At 35.4% G+C, this 17544-nt stretch overlaps 1 protein-coding gene across 2 annotated transcripts in view; it reads right to left on the bottom strand.

Moving 5' to 3' along the window:
* Window positions 1–46: 46 nt before the first annotated feature.
* Window positions 47–17544, bottom strand: part of LOC133518851 (protein windpipe) — a 44723-nt gene continuing 27225 nt past the window's right edge. For both annotated transcript variants that reach the window (XM_061852592.1, XM_061852593.1), the window contains one exon: window positions 47–3154. In XM_061852592.1, coding sequence (XP_061708576.1) covers window positions 1074–3134 — 2061 coding nt within the window. In that variant the 5' untranslated portion in view covers window positions 3135–3154 and the 3' untranslated portion in view covers window positions 47–1073. The remainder of the gene's footprint in view (window positions 3155–17544) is intronic.

The raw sequence follows: 17544 nt of genomic DNA on the forward strand, positions 1-17544 counted from the left end.
AAAGTCCTCATTGCAAGATAGGTAGGTACTAAGTAAAACGACAAAGTCTTGACCAACTGTTTATATCATTTGTATTGATTACTTTAAAATACATTATTTTTCTCCTTAACGATCTACTTTGTTTTGTTTTGTTCATTGATTTATAAAAAAAAACTTATATTAAACCAAAATTAATAAGTGATTAAATGTCAACAATATACAAGCTCAATGATGGAAAATAAGTGATCAAAATACAGAAATCATGAAATGGAAATTTCAATAGGAGTATACATAAAAAATAGTACAGATTACTAAAATTATTGGTATCACATTCTTAAACACTAAACTCAATAGCATAACTTAGAGGAACTTACGTTTAGCCAGACCGATAAAGAATAAATCTCTAATAAGAAGACAGTTGATATAACATAGCCAGCTCAAATATCTATAGGGGTCATTCGACCCGAGAAAGTGACAAAGGGGAAGTTGTTACCATATCACTAGTTTTGTTTATGTGGCTAATTGTCGAAGTTCGCAATTCGACATGGCACCTTCAGTCGCCTTCTCGATTTCAATTGGTCCCAGTTCGTTACTTGACGCTGTAGTAGCTCGGTATTTTCAGGAAAAATAAGTACACAACCATTGAAATTACAATTCAAAAATTGTACTCAAGGTACAGATGTGCTTGAAATATCTAAGCGATATAACACTGTATGTCTGTACATACACTTTTGGTTTTAAACGTATATTTCTACGAGACCATTATAAAGAAACAACTAAAACGACATTTACAGCTATCATGAACATGGCAACATTTTTACACGTACAAAAATATTTTACTTATTGCTCGATATACTCTCATAAATATATTTATACTACTAAAAAGTTTATTATAAAGGCACTGTAGACTACAAACACACTTTGGCAGCAAAGTTTCTAGACTTAACTCACACACGCACTAACATTTTCAAATGCTTCAACGTGATAATCCCAACGAATATCCACACAATAAAATCACAGAATTTTGCCATTAGTGAAGTGTTTGTTGACTGACATTGTATTACACCAAGTGTTCTACTAACCGAAACCAATTTTCAAGTGGTTGACTTGCGTGTGCTGTCGTCCAAGGACGGGGTTATGATAATGTCGCCGGCGTTGGACCGACTCCTCGTGACGAGTACTGGGGTTTTCGGCTTCGGCGTCTCGGTCATCTTAATTCGCACTCGACCCATGTCCGGGGAATACACTGGAACGTATTCGCGAGACGGCGATAAGAAATCGGACTCTGTGTTCTGATCACCATTCAGTAAAAGTTGTGACAAATCCATGTCAGTATTACCATTTAAATGAGGTGCTTCGTTGTCATTGATAGGCACAAAAACATCTTCACTTGATAAAGAGTGAGTGTCTTTTCTCGAATCAGGAGACGCTGGAGTAGACTCTAAAGATTCGTTCTGTTGAGACTCCTCAGCTAAGTTATTATCTTTTGAACTGCTTTTGTTTTGATTTGTATCTCTTGGACTACCGGTTCTAACGCCATTGTTATCTCCATGTTTAATGCCGTTGCCAATATCCCCGTTCTCACCCTTTTTTGGGTAGCTTTCATGAGTAGGTACGAGCTCGTATTTACCATTAACTTTTCTTTCGATGGGAGGTTCTAGTACTGCCGGTTTACCTAGTAGTGATTTATTCATATCGACCATTTCTTTGGAAGCATTTTCGATGTCTCTTTTCTGCTGACGTAAAAGTCGCCTATCCCTTCGTTTTCTCATTTGACCTTTGATTATAGCAAATCCAATGAGCCCCACTAATAGAACGATAATAATTGCAATGCATACATAAGTACCAGTTTTATGAGGTGCAGGATTTTCTTCAGACGATGGTTCCTGAACTCCCGCCGGAGTTATTCTAATTTGTTCAGAAACTGTTGTATCCCGAGTAACTGGTGTGATGGCGGGTTTTTCGGTCGATGGTTCATCAGTTTTGAGATGCCAATCAGATCCTCCTACATATAAAGTGGGTGGTTCCACCGATGGAAAGTTTGGTGTGGTGTCATTTAATTCATCGTTAAATAATGGTGTGACTGGAGTTGGATGGAAATCATCATAATTAGGCGGAATTGTAGATGATGTAGTACTTTCACTGTCATAATCGCTATCGGGAGAAACAAAACCAGAACCCTCGCCAGATCCTTCCCTCGGGTCATCAGTAGTTTGTATTTCTGCATTTAGATCATCTATGTGCTTATGCGTAATAATTTCAGAGTCAGTCGCAGTTTCCACATCGCCTGAACCCTCAGATCCGATATAGTCTGAATGAGATACCGTAGGCATATGCCCTACTTTTAAAAATTGCTGATTATCATCGTCGTCTGCCTGAGATTGGCCATGTATGACATTGCCATCGTCTAAATCACTAGAAGCGACTACAGGCATAGATTTCAGTTCCATAGTCTCTTCACCAATTTTTACGGCATCAACTGGGGGTTGGTCACCCATCATCATATCTAAGGATTCTGTTTCAATTTTTATTTTGCATAAGTCCTTTGCTTTCAATTCTAACCATGACCTGTTTTTCAGTTTTCTTGGAGAATTGCATTTTACGGCATCTATATGAACATTTAAGGCCAGTAGATGATCTCGTGCTTTGATATTATCGCAGGTACAATCAAGTGGGTTGCCATCCAGTTCTAAATGTTCTAAGCTAGCTAAATGACCGATATTGTTAGGCACATCTCGTAATAGATTATTAGTTAAATCTAAAGAACTGACACTAGTCGCAAGATGCATAAGTGACAACCTCTCTATTCTATTGTTAGCCAAATTAAGATGGACTAATTTCTTCGCATTGTTCAAAAACTTGCCAACTTCGGTGATACCATTAGTCGATAAATCCAGCGTGACGACTTCGGTTAATCGATCGAGTTCCCGGGAGATTTTGGTGATGTTGTTATGTGACAGATCTAGGATGTTGATGTTGTGATGTTTCTGGCGGAGAGTGAACTTATATAGTTCGGCGAGGTTGCTGCAGGCGGCGCGGTGGAGGCCGTCGCGGGTGGTTGTACAGATGCAGCTGTCCGGACAGACGGAGGACAGGACCGGCGCGAGCAGCACCGACACCACCAGCAGGCTAGCCCATGCACGGAGTATACTCATTTTGCTTATAGACTCTGCACCTGGAATAGAAAGAAAACATAAAACAATTAATATAATTTCCAAAATGTTCCTTAGGACTTCAATGATTAATAAAGTATGAGTTTTCATTTTCGTTTTGAACACTATTAGGTAGTAGCTACTCGACTATTTCGGGTAACAATGGAAAGGGTGTTGCAGATAATTTCATTAACATCGTCGATGACAAATTGTAACTACTTATATCGCAGCTGTTTCATAACGGCGTGAAATGTTTCTAAAGCTCGTGAACTTTGCGATCAACTCAATCACCCAGTGTCACTGTAATTCACGTCTAACTACATACGTTTAACGCTAATCTGTTGCGGTCATGAACGGTATAACGTTTCAGCCGCAACGCTCATAAACATCCCACTAGATAAACGAATCGATACCAATTATTCAAAACAGTTCGAAGTAATGGAATAAATCGTAACATCCGATATTTTCATCTAAATATAGTGGCTAGTAGATAACTGCGGTCCTCCGCAGTCTATTGCCTATCAACTCCACCTCTTCAATTAGTGCAACTGCAGTTCAGCCGGCAATTTGAATCTAGGCGTTTCCTTTCATTCATAGCAGTACCATTTCAAATTAAATGTTCATAAAGCCCACTACATATCCACTAGGGGATAAATTTCTCGCAACACATTTGGCACTTCGGCAATAATTTGTCCAACGAATGTGAGATAAAAATTGCGCAACTTTTTTTACAGACTTTATAAATGACGGCCGACATAATATTGTTTTGACCACACCAGCTGGTAAAGGCTCTATTGATTGTTCAAAAACGGATGAGAAAGTTGTATTTTATCCACATGTGTGGCAAAGTAATCTGATGCAAATTTTGAGTTGTTTACTTATGTTAGCTGGTAGAATTGACTTTTAAATCATGATTCTGAATGATAAATATTTAATAACGTTCATTTGGGTTCTATTTGGTTTCATTTTGTTTGATATTTTACAGTTAGTATTTTTCTTGCGTTGGTATGGTGAAATATTGTTTTCCAGTTAATTTGTTAAGTTCTTTTTGTCTGTGTCGTGAACATTTCATACAATATTTACAAAGTTACGATATCAGCGTCAATGAATGAGTTACAGAAGAGCACCATCCACACAATGTTCCGGAATTCGCTATATACATAAATCTATTCCTAGTGGTTTTAAGCGTTCTATTTCTGTTAGCAATAAACATCGGTGCACTTGGCCGCCGGCTAAAATGGCTCAATGTTAGACGGGCGGCAGGAAGCAGGCGGTTAAACGCTTGTGCGAATGCCCACGCCTGCAGCGGAACTCTACAGGGGGCATGGATGATTTATGTTGCCAATGTGACATACGAGTCCAGGGTGCTGCGCAGATTGGAATCAGAGACAGGTTAATGGCAGAAGTAGGTAACTAAAGACGTAGATGTATTTATCAATGTTATCTGCTATGTACGTATCGTTTGTTTGGAACACACCATCTGAGTTTTCAGTCTGTTATTTGTTACTATTTTTCAACTTTATAGTCTGTCTATACTACTTTCTTTTACTAAAGTAAGCAATTTAAATTAATACAAAATAAACAGATATTTAAATATATTTATCTGGATAGCCTAATTTAAGTGTATACGGCAATATTAAACTTGAGGTTCTTTACGTAATCGTGGTTCCTTTTTTTTAGCAGTAGTTAGAAAGAAAGTAAGCGATCTTGACGTCTTTTTTAATTAAAATATACCTTTGAAAAATAAGTAAAAGCAAAATGTTACAATTATAAATCATTTACGATTATATATACATTATTTTGCTTTCAATTAGTTTATATTGCTTTCATAAGTAATATAAACTAATTTTTAAATAGCGTTTTTCAATAATTTTCAATGAAAAGACAGGTCAACATAATTTACCTTTTTTCTAACGCTAAAACAAACGAACTGTAGGAAAATTAAAAGAGATACAGATGTAGAATTTTGCAACTATGATTACATTTGTGGACGTTATACCTGGCAATTTGCGTGGAATTGTCGTTTATTGTCGCAAGATTACGACAAGTGTGACATCATGCGCAAACGCCGCTCGCAAGTCATGAGGCAAGAGCGGTTGTAAACAATACTACCCACACTACTGAACCAAAAGGACGGATGAGTCGACCGTTTGTATTGACTAATCTTTAAAAAAAATGCACTATGGACGACGAAATTAACACTTTTGATGCCCACTGTTCTGACCATGTAATCAGGAGGAACATACAGGTATTCCTGGAAGATTAATCATGGTTGGTTTATTTACTTTCTGCTTACAAGCAGATGCCCTTTGGCATCAATATCAATATCCCGAACAGTACTGCCCCACTACGGATAAAAACCGTATGGGATTTTCGGTAACTCATTCATTTTTTTTTACCGCATTCTTGCGCAAAAAAAATCAAAGTTTAAACAAATTTCGACTACCTATCACTTACGTTTGTTATGTTTGACGGTGCAAACTATTAGGGTTTTAATTATCAATATTTTTAACATTACAATTATGTACACATCTACAAGCATATGATTTATTTTGATCTTATAAAATAATCATGAAAGATAATGTACAATAAAAAAAAATCTCTATAATCTATACCTATTTGAAATGCTTTGCGTTTCAAGTAAATGACTTTAAATACGAATTTTACTAACTTCGAATCTTGTGTACTATGTACAAATATGTGCATGTCACGTAAGATTAGATCTCGTCTAGGTGGATGAAATCACAACCAGGTATGACGTAAGTTCGCAGAAAGATGAATATGAGAGGTAAAACCAACAAGCAAGTAACACGACAGCATCCAATCCTGCATAACATGTCCACCTCCTACCTAATTTAGATAATAGTGACGTTTGTACTCATAGGTATTAACCACAGTCATGTTTCATGACAAGTTCCGCTGTACTTGCTTGGTCTCTCGTATGACAAGATGCTATATCTATAGATAGATATATAGCCAGTTTAAGGAAAGTGAGCAAAATGAGGATTTTACACATGAAATGTTGGTGACTGGGTACTCTTTTTTTGGAACCAGTAATGTGTCGATCAAACGATGATGTTATACTTATGAGTTTACTAAAAATGTAACAGCAAAATGTAACCATCTTCTCTATTCCTTGTCATACAGCTAATATTTATGTCATATCACCACCTATTTACAGTGGCATAGGTTATAAACTAGTCAGCATTATCAGTATTTCCCACAGCTCCTGAATTAAACTGAAACATAAGGTAACCTTCATACGTTTAACGAGATTACTCGTTATTTGGCCTTTCCTGTCTCCCGATCCCCCAGCAGTCCCAACACGCACATACAAATTGCAATACAAACGCAAATAAGAAGATTGGATGTTATTTTTAACATCAGTTATTGGAACCTTGAATGAACTTGACTGCCAGTTAGGAATTTGTTTAACGTACCTGTGCTGTGGTTATTTTCGTAGGGTACACGGGTATTATGTTTGATATTGAACAATGCATTAGATCTTAGCGTGAACTGGTTGTAAATTTATGCATATAACTAATAAACAGTTCCAGTAGCCTGCTTATGCGCAAAGTAAAGAAAAAATATTACTTTCAAGTTTCAGCATATCTTTATATATATGTATCTATAGAATAATAATAATATATTCTTTATTGCGCCCCAAATAATTAAATAAAGATACAAAACAGAACAAAAATTACAACTTGGTAACAGCAGGCCGTCTTACCGCTAAAAAGCGATCTCTCCCCGACAACCTCTGGGTAGCAGGAAACCAACAACAATGAACGGGTAGTGCTGACATGAGATTACGTAGACTAATAGAACAGCATTATATATCAAACATGAAAATATTATATATATTGAAGATTTATATGTATTAAAAACAATAAATACATAAAATACATATCCATATACATACATACATAAATAAAGGCAATTTATGACCACTTGTCGGAAAATGTGAAACTGATTAAATACCAATACAATCAAAGAATATAAAATTATATCCAAGTTAGGAACTATCAGGAATTTTACTTAGGTCCAGTAAGTTACCGAAATATGAAAGCGAAAGGAATTTTACATCATGAAGAAACTGCATGAGTCACCAAGGCCGGTGGACATGCAACACTGCAACATACTTGCTGGCAGTGATCCGCCGTATGGGAAGTTACAACTTAATAACAATGTTTTTGGATGCTTACAACGTCATTTTCACCACAAAATGGTAAAGGCTCTCTTGAAAATTCAAGAACTGATGAAAAAGTTGCATTTTATCCACATATGGAGCAAAGTTATGCAAATTTTGAGTTTTGTCTTTGTTAGCTGGAAGAATCGACTTTTAAATGATGATTTTGAGTGATACATATTTAATGACGTTCATTTGGATTTGATTTGGATTGATTTTGTTTGATATCTTACATTTAACATTTTCTTCGGGTTGGTGTGGTGAAAAATTTTGAGTTTCACTCGAGGGCTAAATTTGCTTGCTCGGGTATTATATTATCAGATTATCGGGTATCGATACAACAACTGCCTCCTTGTAAAAAAATAACTATCATTAAAGATATTTTCGTAAATAACAACCAACAATGTTTGCTGTGATTGACGACGGGTAACAAAATATTAATAAGCAAATACGTTTTTACCAATGTTATTTATTGACGAAGATTATTTGCGTAAATAATAAATACTGTGTTTACATTAGCTGATGATTGGCTGAAAAGTGGCAAAACATTTTTCTTACGTCATGATCACATCTTTTGTAAACATCCTTTTTGATTTCTCATTCTTGTACGATGTTTAGAATAAGTAGCGATTCGTGACTGAAAAAATAAATATGATAGCGTGCTACTAATACGTCATATTTGAATGCAGCACATTGCAGTAAAAATATACTCCGCTTTATATTCATTTTAAAGCAACCATGAATAAAATTTCATCTTTCAAGAAATGTTCCTCCTGACATGGCATATCTGGAACAGAATTTTACTATTGCCATCAAAAGATTACGAAGCAAAGAGAAGTGTTTTCCGATGAATATACTACAACTCTGGTAAGGGAGGGAATTGACCGAACGGAATGGTCGTAAGGAACTTTCAGTAGGAGTAGGAAAGTGATATTATCCTTGTCATGGTCTTACTTTTCCTTTCTGCCTAATTCTAAAAAGTCCTCATTCACGTAAACGTTTTTCGTTGCCCATTGTTTTTATGGTGGGTAACAATGAACCCCACCAAATTACATAGGTTATTATGGTATTTTGTCCGAAACGTTAATACGTGTTTTTAAATTTGTCGCATTGCGTATGTTCTATCGCTCACGGGCGCCTGCGTATGGCACATCTATAGAAAATATACTATATCTGTGTTTTCCAGTACCAAGCCTAAAGTAGACGCGAGGCACGCGTCTTCATGAATGACACGATCTTCGTGTCACGAACTATAATCCTTTTTATTTTTTTCCCTGACGATGATTATTTTCATCTACAGCTTTCTAAAACACTATACCTGGCTGGGTTAACCTAAGCGGCTTAGCGCATTACAACAAGTAAATAAACTTGTTTTAAATAATTATATCAGCGAGTTAGTACAATTTCACGTACTTCAACATTATCAAGAGATAAGAAGAAAATAGCGCAATCACGACTAGCTACGTAATAACTCTCACGATCGCAAAATATCAAACGTTTTAACAAATTTTTAAATTGTATCTAACAGAAAATCTAAACAGCTCGCAGACTAGTACATTACATAAACTTCATGGTCGATCTCTTCGCGTTAATATTTATATGCACTTGAACCTGAAGATAGTCTAGTACAGAAAGACGTAATATTTGTTATGGACGCCAATGATCTTACGCTCTTTTATCGCAAGCCAGATATATTTTCGTTGCCGTCACGATTTTCCAGCGTAGGCCGACAATAAATCTTGAGATAAAATGTATCGCGTAGTGCAAGGCAACGATAGCCTAATGGCAGTAATGGCTGTATTAGTGCAGAGATATTTGAATGACTATGGTTATGGAACTAACGTCTCGTTAGTGTGTGCCTGAGGGCGCTGCGCCTGCCGGCAAATCATTAGCGGCTGGCTGAAGCTGGAAATGGCAGTTCTTACTTCTTCAACTCATAATAAAGTAAAGTAAGATGCTTAGGGCACAACATTTTATAATATGTCTTTACCCGTGCCATGAATCACTGACTTCTACGCTATCGAAAACGTAATTTACTTTCTATACGTCTCGCTCGCACTTAATTCAAAATTCAAAAAATGTATTCTGCAAGTAGGCCTCAAGGGCTGTTTTACAAGTCAATACAACTTTTATAGTAACATCATATTGTGACATGAAAAATACATAACAACATTTATAAATACAACAGCCAATACCTGGGTAAACATTACATTATAATAATCTTAAAATAAATAATTACTACAATACAATAGAGATGTATAGTCTCTATGGTTAAAAATACAATAAATCTGGAGATGTAAAAGGTCCCCAATGTCAGAGTACTAATACTAATAAGACCTGGAAGTGTAAAGTCTCTCCAAGTGTCAAAATAAAATTTATACTGAATAAATAAATCGCGTGTGGTCTGGACTGTTAAGCGAGCAGTCTCATAAACTAATGAACAGAATACATAACTAGTATGTACCAAGTCAAGTATATTATACAATATGACAGAGACGTATAGTCTCCACGGTTAATACATAAAGTTTGGAGATGTATAAGGTTCCCACGGTCTGAGAAAAATAATAATGACATTAATAAGATTTGGAGGTATAAAAGTCCTCCAAATGTCAAAGAATAAAAAAATTGTATGAAATACATGTTTCACGTCAAGAGACTGTTAAGCTAACAGCGTGCGAGTACGAGCGAGATGCATAGAAAGTAAGTTACGTTCTCGATAGCGTTTATGTCAGTGCCGAACTGGTGGTAGCCACTAGCCACACTTATTTTCTCCAACAATAATACAAAATAAAAAAAGAATTATTATTGGCAAAAAAATAATTCTTTTAATATTTTTTTTCTTTTTTACTTTATGGAGTATTTCTTAGCTATGGATTGTACCTATAATTGTATTAAATTTGTTGAGCTATTTGAAATTCATCAGCTCATGTTTACGTATTTCTTAAGGATCTATTATACTGCGGCAATGTATGTTAAGCCACACACTGGTTTAGACGATTCAGTAATTTAGGTTTGGACCCCGTATAATGTTTAGACCACGCATGACTGACGTGATCGTGCGTTTGTATTCAAATCCGAACAATGGCGGTAACAGTACTTTTCTTTCAGCCAGTATTGACTTTTCCGAACAGACAGTTTGCGGGTTGTTTTGAAACAACTTCGTGATTATTCACAGAATTTATAAATGTGCCGTTTGTTTGATTAAACTCGTATTATTTCAAAATCGATTTCGTTTAAACATTTATAGCGATTTAAGGAGTCTTTGAGGAGAAGAGAGAGAAGCAGAAGCACGTTTATTGTAGCTAAATAATGTCAAGAATATTATAGACACATATGTTATTGTAAAATTCGTTTGCCAAGATGCCAAACTATGTTCATACGCATAATACGCATAATTTTCGATATGTACCCACACACCCCTATGAACACGCATGGGCGTCTAGCGAACATAAACGTTAACATAAACAAAATGATTTTGCGGTACTCCAAAGTACATCGATAATTTTAGTGCTTCTTCTTATAATTTAATTGTTTCCTGGAGGCGATAAAAACACCCAATCATTCTGACTGCGTATTCCTATTGGTTGAGAGAGTTCAGGAGAGTTTAGTTCTCAGAAGAACAAAAGAACATAATCTCGATAAACGAAGTAACCATGTGATGTTCGAAGAACCATTAACTGGTTCGCTTGGACCGTCATTTCTCTCTTGGTTGGTAAGCAATTCGAATAAGAGCCTCGCCTCCCAGTCTCGTTAATGCAACCGCTTTATGCGCCGACGCAGCGCGTCGTTAAACTGCTCGCCAGTGTTCCTAGGTCCACGCACAGGCAGTTGAATTAGCACTTGAAAGTCTTTTTGTGTTAATATTGGACCGAATGACTCGTTTTATGGTGTAGGCCAAGAGAGAGCGGCATTTGAATTTTATTAATCGAGTCTCAAATCAAAACACTGTACAATTTGAATACTACCACTATATCATTTAGAAAACTAAAATTTAATATTTTAACATATGTTATACATTGACATGCGCTGAAATTAATATCGTTTATTATATGGTTAGGTGAATGGAAAAGATTGTTAGTATGGTACGTTTATAACAGGTGTTGGCACCATATCTAATGTTAAATGGCCCTTTAAGTTTTGTTTGATGTTAGGGCAGAGCATTTAATGTCCCTCTACGAGATAGAGTGCATGTCACCTAACTAAATATTACTAGATTAAGGGTCCTACGTTCACATATAATTCAACTTTAGCCGCTAAATTTATAACCTGACTTAGTTTTTTGTTTCATTCTTGATAGTGTGGCCATCGTGGTCATTTCAATTATCGGCGCACTGTGGGCTGAAATTCGGCTTTCATTGACATAGAAACCGAAGTTGTTATTTTTACGTTTTTTTGATTAAAATAGGTTTTGCCCAGCATTGTTATGGTAACCTATGAATTTTAGACGATTTGGAATGAAAATTGTGGAGTTACGATTTTTTTTCAAAATAAATGTATGGAGCAGGAACAAGAAATCATCATTACTCAAGAACCGCAAAACAAACCGTAATATCCTCGCAGGTGGTTATACTACGAATTATTTGTGATTTTTTGGCATACTACATATATCCGCCACGGGTGCGGTTTTTTTTTTTAAATCATTAATTGTTTCTATGGAAAAAGCACAAAAACCAAATTCAACATTTTAAGATTAATTTGATTGAAATGGGTTTTGCTCAGTGTGTTTATGCTAAGTTATAAGTTTCACACGATTTGAGTTGAAAATGGTAGAGTTATGATTTTTTTTCAAAAAAAATGTATGGAGCCGGAACAAAATATCAAAATATCTCAAGAACCGCAACAAATACGGTAATATCCTCGCAGATAGTTATGCTACGAATTATTTGTGATTTTTTGGCATACTACATATATCCGCCACGGGTGCGATATTTTGATATTTTGTTCCGGCTCCATACATTTTTTTTTTTAAATAATCATAACTCTACCATTTTCAACTCAAATCGTGTGAAACTTATAACTTAGCATAAACACACTGAGTAAAACCCATTTCAATCAAAAAAATCTTAAAATGTTGAATTTGGTTTTTGTGCTTTTTCCATAAAAACAATTAATGATTTTTTTAAAAAAAACCGCACCCGTGGCGGATATATGTAGTATGCCAAAAAATCACAAATAATTCGTAGCATAACTATCTGCGAGGATATTACCGTATTTGTTGTGGTTCTTGAGATATTTTGATATTTTGTTCCGGCTCCATACATTTTTTTTGAAAAAAAAATCATAACTCTACCATTTTCAACTCAAATCGTGTGAAACTTATAACTTAGCATAAAAACACTGAGCAAAACCCATTTCAATCAAAAAAATCTTAACATGTTGAATTTGGTTTTTGTGCTTTTTCCATAGAAACAATTAATGATTTTTAATAAAAAAACCGCACCTGTGGCGGATATATGTAGTATGCCAAAAAATCACAAATAATTCGTAGTATAACCACCTGCGAGGATATTATGGTTTGTTTTGCGGTTCTTGAGTAATGATGATTTCTTGTTCCTGCTCCATACATTTATTTTGAAAAAAAATCGTAACTCCACAATTTTCATTCCAAATCGTCTAAAATTCATAGGTTACCATAACAATGCTGGGCAAAACCTATTTTAATCAAAAAAACGTAAAAATAACAACTTCGGTTTCTATGTCAATGAAAGCCGAATTTCAGCCCATAGGGCGGCCAGCTTTTCTAGACAGAATTTATTTATTTAAAATTGAAAACTTAGCATAAAATGAAATAACAGAATAAGTGCTAAATTTTATCATTGAAAATGAAATACATTGTACGTTTAAATAACATACGCTGTAAATGTAAAAGCATTGTGACAGCACGTTGACCTTTTCGTCGGTGTCAAATTAACTCGAACCCGCAAAATACGGAAGGTAACAAATACCTAACATGCAAAATTCATTAGTAATTAATGTACCAAACGTTAGTTATATCACACAAAAAACATCAGTATTTTAACTTCATGAACGTCTCCAAAGGCAAAATTAAAATTACTTTCTAGTAAATATGGTTATTAAGATGGATACGAGAAGGTAATGGGATCTAGAACATTACTGTGGGTGCGTAGCCAACATGGAAATCATTTAAGCTTCGTAGCGAACGAAACGCATCTGATCTGTCACTGTTGTATTAATATGGAAGAGTGCTAGACAGAGACTACCGTATCGTTCGCCACGGAGCGAACGATTGTAACCTTGGTTACCTACGCATCCTGAAACGGTTTATTGAAAAAAAAGTAAAATCGCATTTAATGCAAATGTCGATGCCAAATTATTGATTTAAAGCGATAAAATTAAATTCCTAACTAATCAGTGATTAAAGAATAAATACTGAAACTTCTTGAAATAATAAAATTTGTGGTATTATTCAATGCGATATTATAGTTGTGTTGATGTTACGGAAGTCCAAATAGATTGTATACGTAATTAGCACGGATATAACCAGCAGTGACAATGTTTTGCCTTATACCTATGAAAAGAATGAAGTATGATACTGGCTAAAATATTTTGACCGTGGTAAAGTGGAGCAATGAGTGGCGTAATGTATGTTGGCCAGAATGGCCAGTTCGTGTGTGGGTCATTAACGCTTCGATGCTTCTTATTGATTTGATTAAATAGTTGGTATCAAATGAACACTACGATACTAATAAGATATACAGGGTAACTTCGTCAACCCTTATTTTGCGAGATGAATATACCTATAAGTTATACTGAGCAAGTTTAAGATTGGACCAACACTAAAATCACGATTTTTAAATAGAAAGTTAATGAATTGTGGATAATGAAGAAAGTGAAATAAGTACTTAAAAGTGACGCAATTAATACTAACCACATGAATTATTGTAATTAAACCAAAACCATGTACAATATTGATTGATTAGATCCAATTTTAGTCATGATGATGAAATATAAGGAACAATATTAGGTATGGTATATAATTTCAACACTGAACACATAATGGAAACTCATCTGATTTATTTATTACGTCATGTGAGTGTACTTACTACTATCGACAATTCACAATAACACTTTTATAAAACAAATGGACATCATCGCCTGCATGCACAATCCGTAACGTATATCGTAACGTAAACCCATCACTTACAGTGTATCATCATATCAGCGCAGGCATCGGTGAAACAAAGACAATACGCACATAACCACACTTTACAAATACACTGTTAAAACAACCTGTTATATCAAACACTATACTCAAATTTCACACGTGCTGCTAACCAGAGATTTCCCCGAACACTGCATTATAAGTGAAAAGTCACATTTTATTTGTGACACTCAAGGTGAACGGTATTGTCCGGCATTGGACGGGGTCCAAATAGAATAATTTGAGAAATTAGGCGATATCTTAACCAGATAATTGCGGTGCCCATGTGCTTGGGCGGTGAAAGATGCAACTGTGTCACCTAATTTAGTAGTTAGCTGACTGCATATGCACTTATTGCAAAAATAACAAATTTATATGCACTGGTCTCATTTCTAGTTCGCCGTGCCCAGTCTCGCACTATCCAGCGGTGCAAAATTGTGTAGCCGCAAATTTTACAGCTGATGTAGATATCGCCGCCGAGCACTATGTGGTCTTATCCATCGAGCTGTCGCACTTAATTTCTTTCACCATTGATGGTCATTTGTCCGAATATCCCGATAGTTACATAGAAATTGTCCAAATTGTACACATTTATTTACCGTAGACAGGTGCATTAAGACTATAAAAACAAGAACTCAAATAACCAGTTAGCCATAACCTATTACCGTAAAACATAATCCTTATTTAAAACATCTGTCGGGCGACATCGTAAATAGAGCTTGATCCATATTTAGATGCAATGTGACTGTAATCGAAAATAAACTGAAAAAGAGGCATTAGTAAATTTAGATTTTCATAGCAGTACTACCTATGTTATTCGGAATGTATTATTCATTCACAACATTCGCCCAGTCGTCAATGCTTACGTCAAACGCTTTTTTGCAAACCAAAATTCACGTTGAATTCATGAAGCAGTTGCCAATGGAAACAAGTTTGAAACTTACATTTACTGGATAACAAACTGGTTGATAAACAATTGAGCAGCTGTCTTTTGGTTGGTGGTTCCATTGCGTGTAAGGACGAGTTTCTTTTTTATAAATAATAATTTGCGAAATCAACTTTATATTACAAATTAACCTAATTGCTTGATATAAGAAGTTAACACATGAATATTCTTTTAGAACTCAGACAAAAACAAAACTTCCTCGTAAAAAACGGCATCACAGGGTAGATAAGTAAATTTTGGTCCTCGAATTGTTACGCCTGCGTGCGTTTAGCCTGCAGGAGTGTTTGTAAACGGGCAAATTATGTTTGTCATACATCCCCATTAGATCCTCACGCTCACCTATTATAGGATGACTGATATTTTAGCCAGATAACTAAGTAAAAACACAGATGGAGCCCAATATGTTGTTGCAATTTTATTTCAAATTACGTGTGGTAATGCCAACACAAATTACAGACCATATTTTGTACAGCTTATTTTATTTTATTTTCGTGGTTACCAGGCAATTATGTCTGCATTAACATCTATGGTGTAGCAGACGAAGAAACTCTAGCCTACCAAGGTTGTCTTTACGAGACTTGTTGACTAAGGATTTTCTAATAGATGGTTAGGCACGATAACACTAAAAAGTTAGAAGTAACGGTATTTATTAGACATATTGAAGCATTAACGTTTACTTTATCTTGCTTTAGTAATAATTACACAATAGAAATAGGAATAACTTAACATTAAGAGCAGTTTACGGCACTGGCGCGTCAAGTCCAGCCCGCGTAGCCAACATGCCAATCATTAACGCTACATAGCGAAGGAAACGCAACTGTCACTGTCGTACTAATTAGGAAGAGTGATAGAGAGAGATGACTACGCTACGCTACGGAGCGTTAACGATTGTCATGTTGGCTAAGCGGGCGGTTTTCTTTTGAATTTTTAATTTTTTTAACGCTCATTGTCGTTATTGAATTATTAAGACGTGACCATCTGTTGATCTTTCCGGCGTAGCGTAATGAGTCTGGGACTGGATTACTAACAAAACGTTTTACATTTGGCATATTGGGAATAGTGCCAAATATTCTGAGACAGTGCGACGCCTAGAATTAATACCTGGCACCTAATTTTCCTAAGGATTTTTTTAAGTTTTACCCAATAGTACTTATAGAAATAGATGCAGTAGGTACATCCTCTAGCCCTTATGTACAGTAAATCAGTGGTAAGCTACATAATCAATTACTTCAATATCAATCCTAATTCACAGCCTTAAACATAAATATGTCCCTAATAACCGATTGCTTTAAAAAGAAGTGACCGTTAAATTTAAGTACACAATGAAAAACATACAATTGATCAAAAGACACATTATGTTCAATGCACTAATATTGTAATGAACTTACTATCATAATCATATCTTACGTTTCGTTTACGTTTAAGATACCAATGTAAGTTTCTTAGATGACGTTGGAAAATCATATTATTCAATCAACTCGGGGAATTACGAACACGTCAAACAAGCAATAGTAAGTATATGTATCTAAACTGTCATCATGATGCTCCTAACCCGCGTGGCACATCACAAGTAAAACGCGTAACTTCACTAAATCACTACGTGTTTATCCTAAAGCCTTGACCTTCGTTAACGTCTGTCATCGTACTTGATTGCCAGAACATGTTGTCCTCACTTTTTTCGTCGTCATCACCGTAGTTTATAAGCTCATTATTTATGTTATCAATGCCGTAATAAAAACTGAATCTTTTAATATTTATCTGTGCATTGTTTTCTGATTCGTTGAATAATCTTGGAAGGTCACTTGTATCATTATCAACGACACGATATCTGAATCATTGATTTATATTCGTAACGTATCGCTAATGAAGAAATGTGTATCAAGGTGAGCAAGTTCCGCTTTCTTTGGCTTTATTATCATAAATTGTGCAGTTTTCACGTAATCCTGAGGCTTAAATGAGTGATTTTTATTATTTTTTAGTAATAAACTTTTAAAAATCTCTACAATCATAAAATTCAATATTAGGCAACATTCGAGTAAACCACATCATTTTATTTCATCATAAGCGGCTTAAAAGTCCAGGTCATAAAGCATACAATGTCAGCCAACACGAGCGA

Source organism: Cydia pomonella, chromosome 6 (assembly GCF_033807575.1).
Source record: "Cydia pomonella isolate Wapato2018A chromosome 6, ilCydPomo1, whole genome shotgun sequence".
NCBI lineage: Eukaryota > Metazoa > Arthropoda > Insecta > Lepidoptera > Tortricidae > Cydia > Cydia pomonella.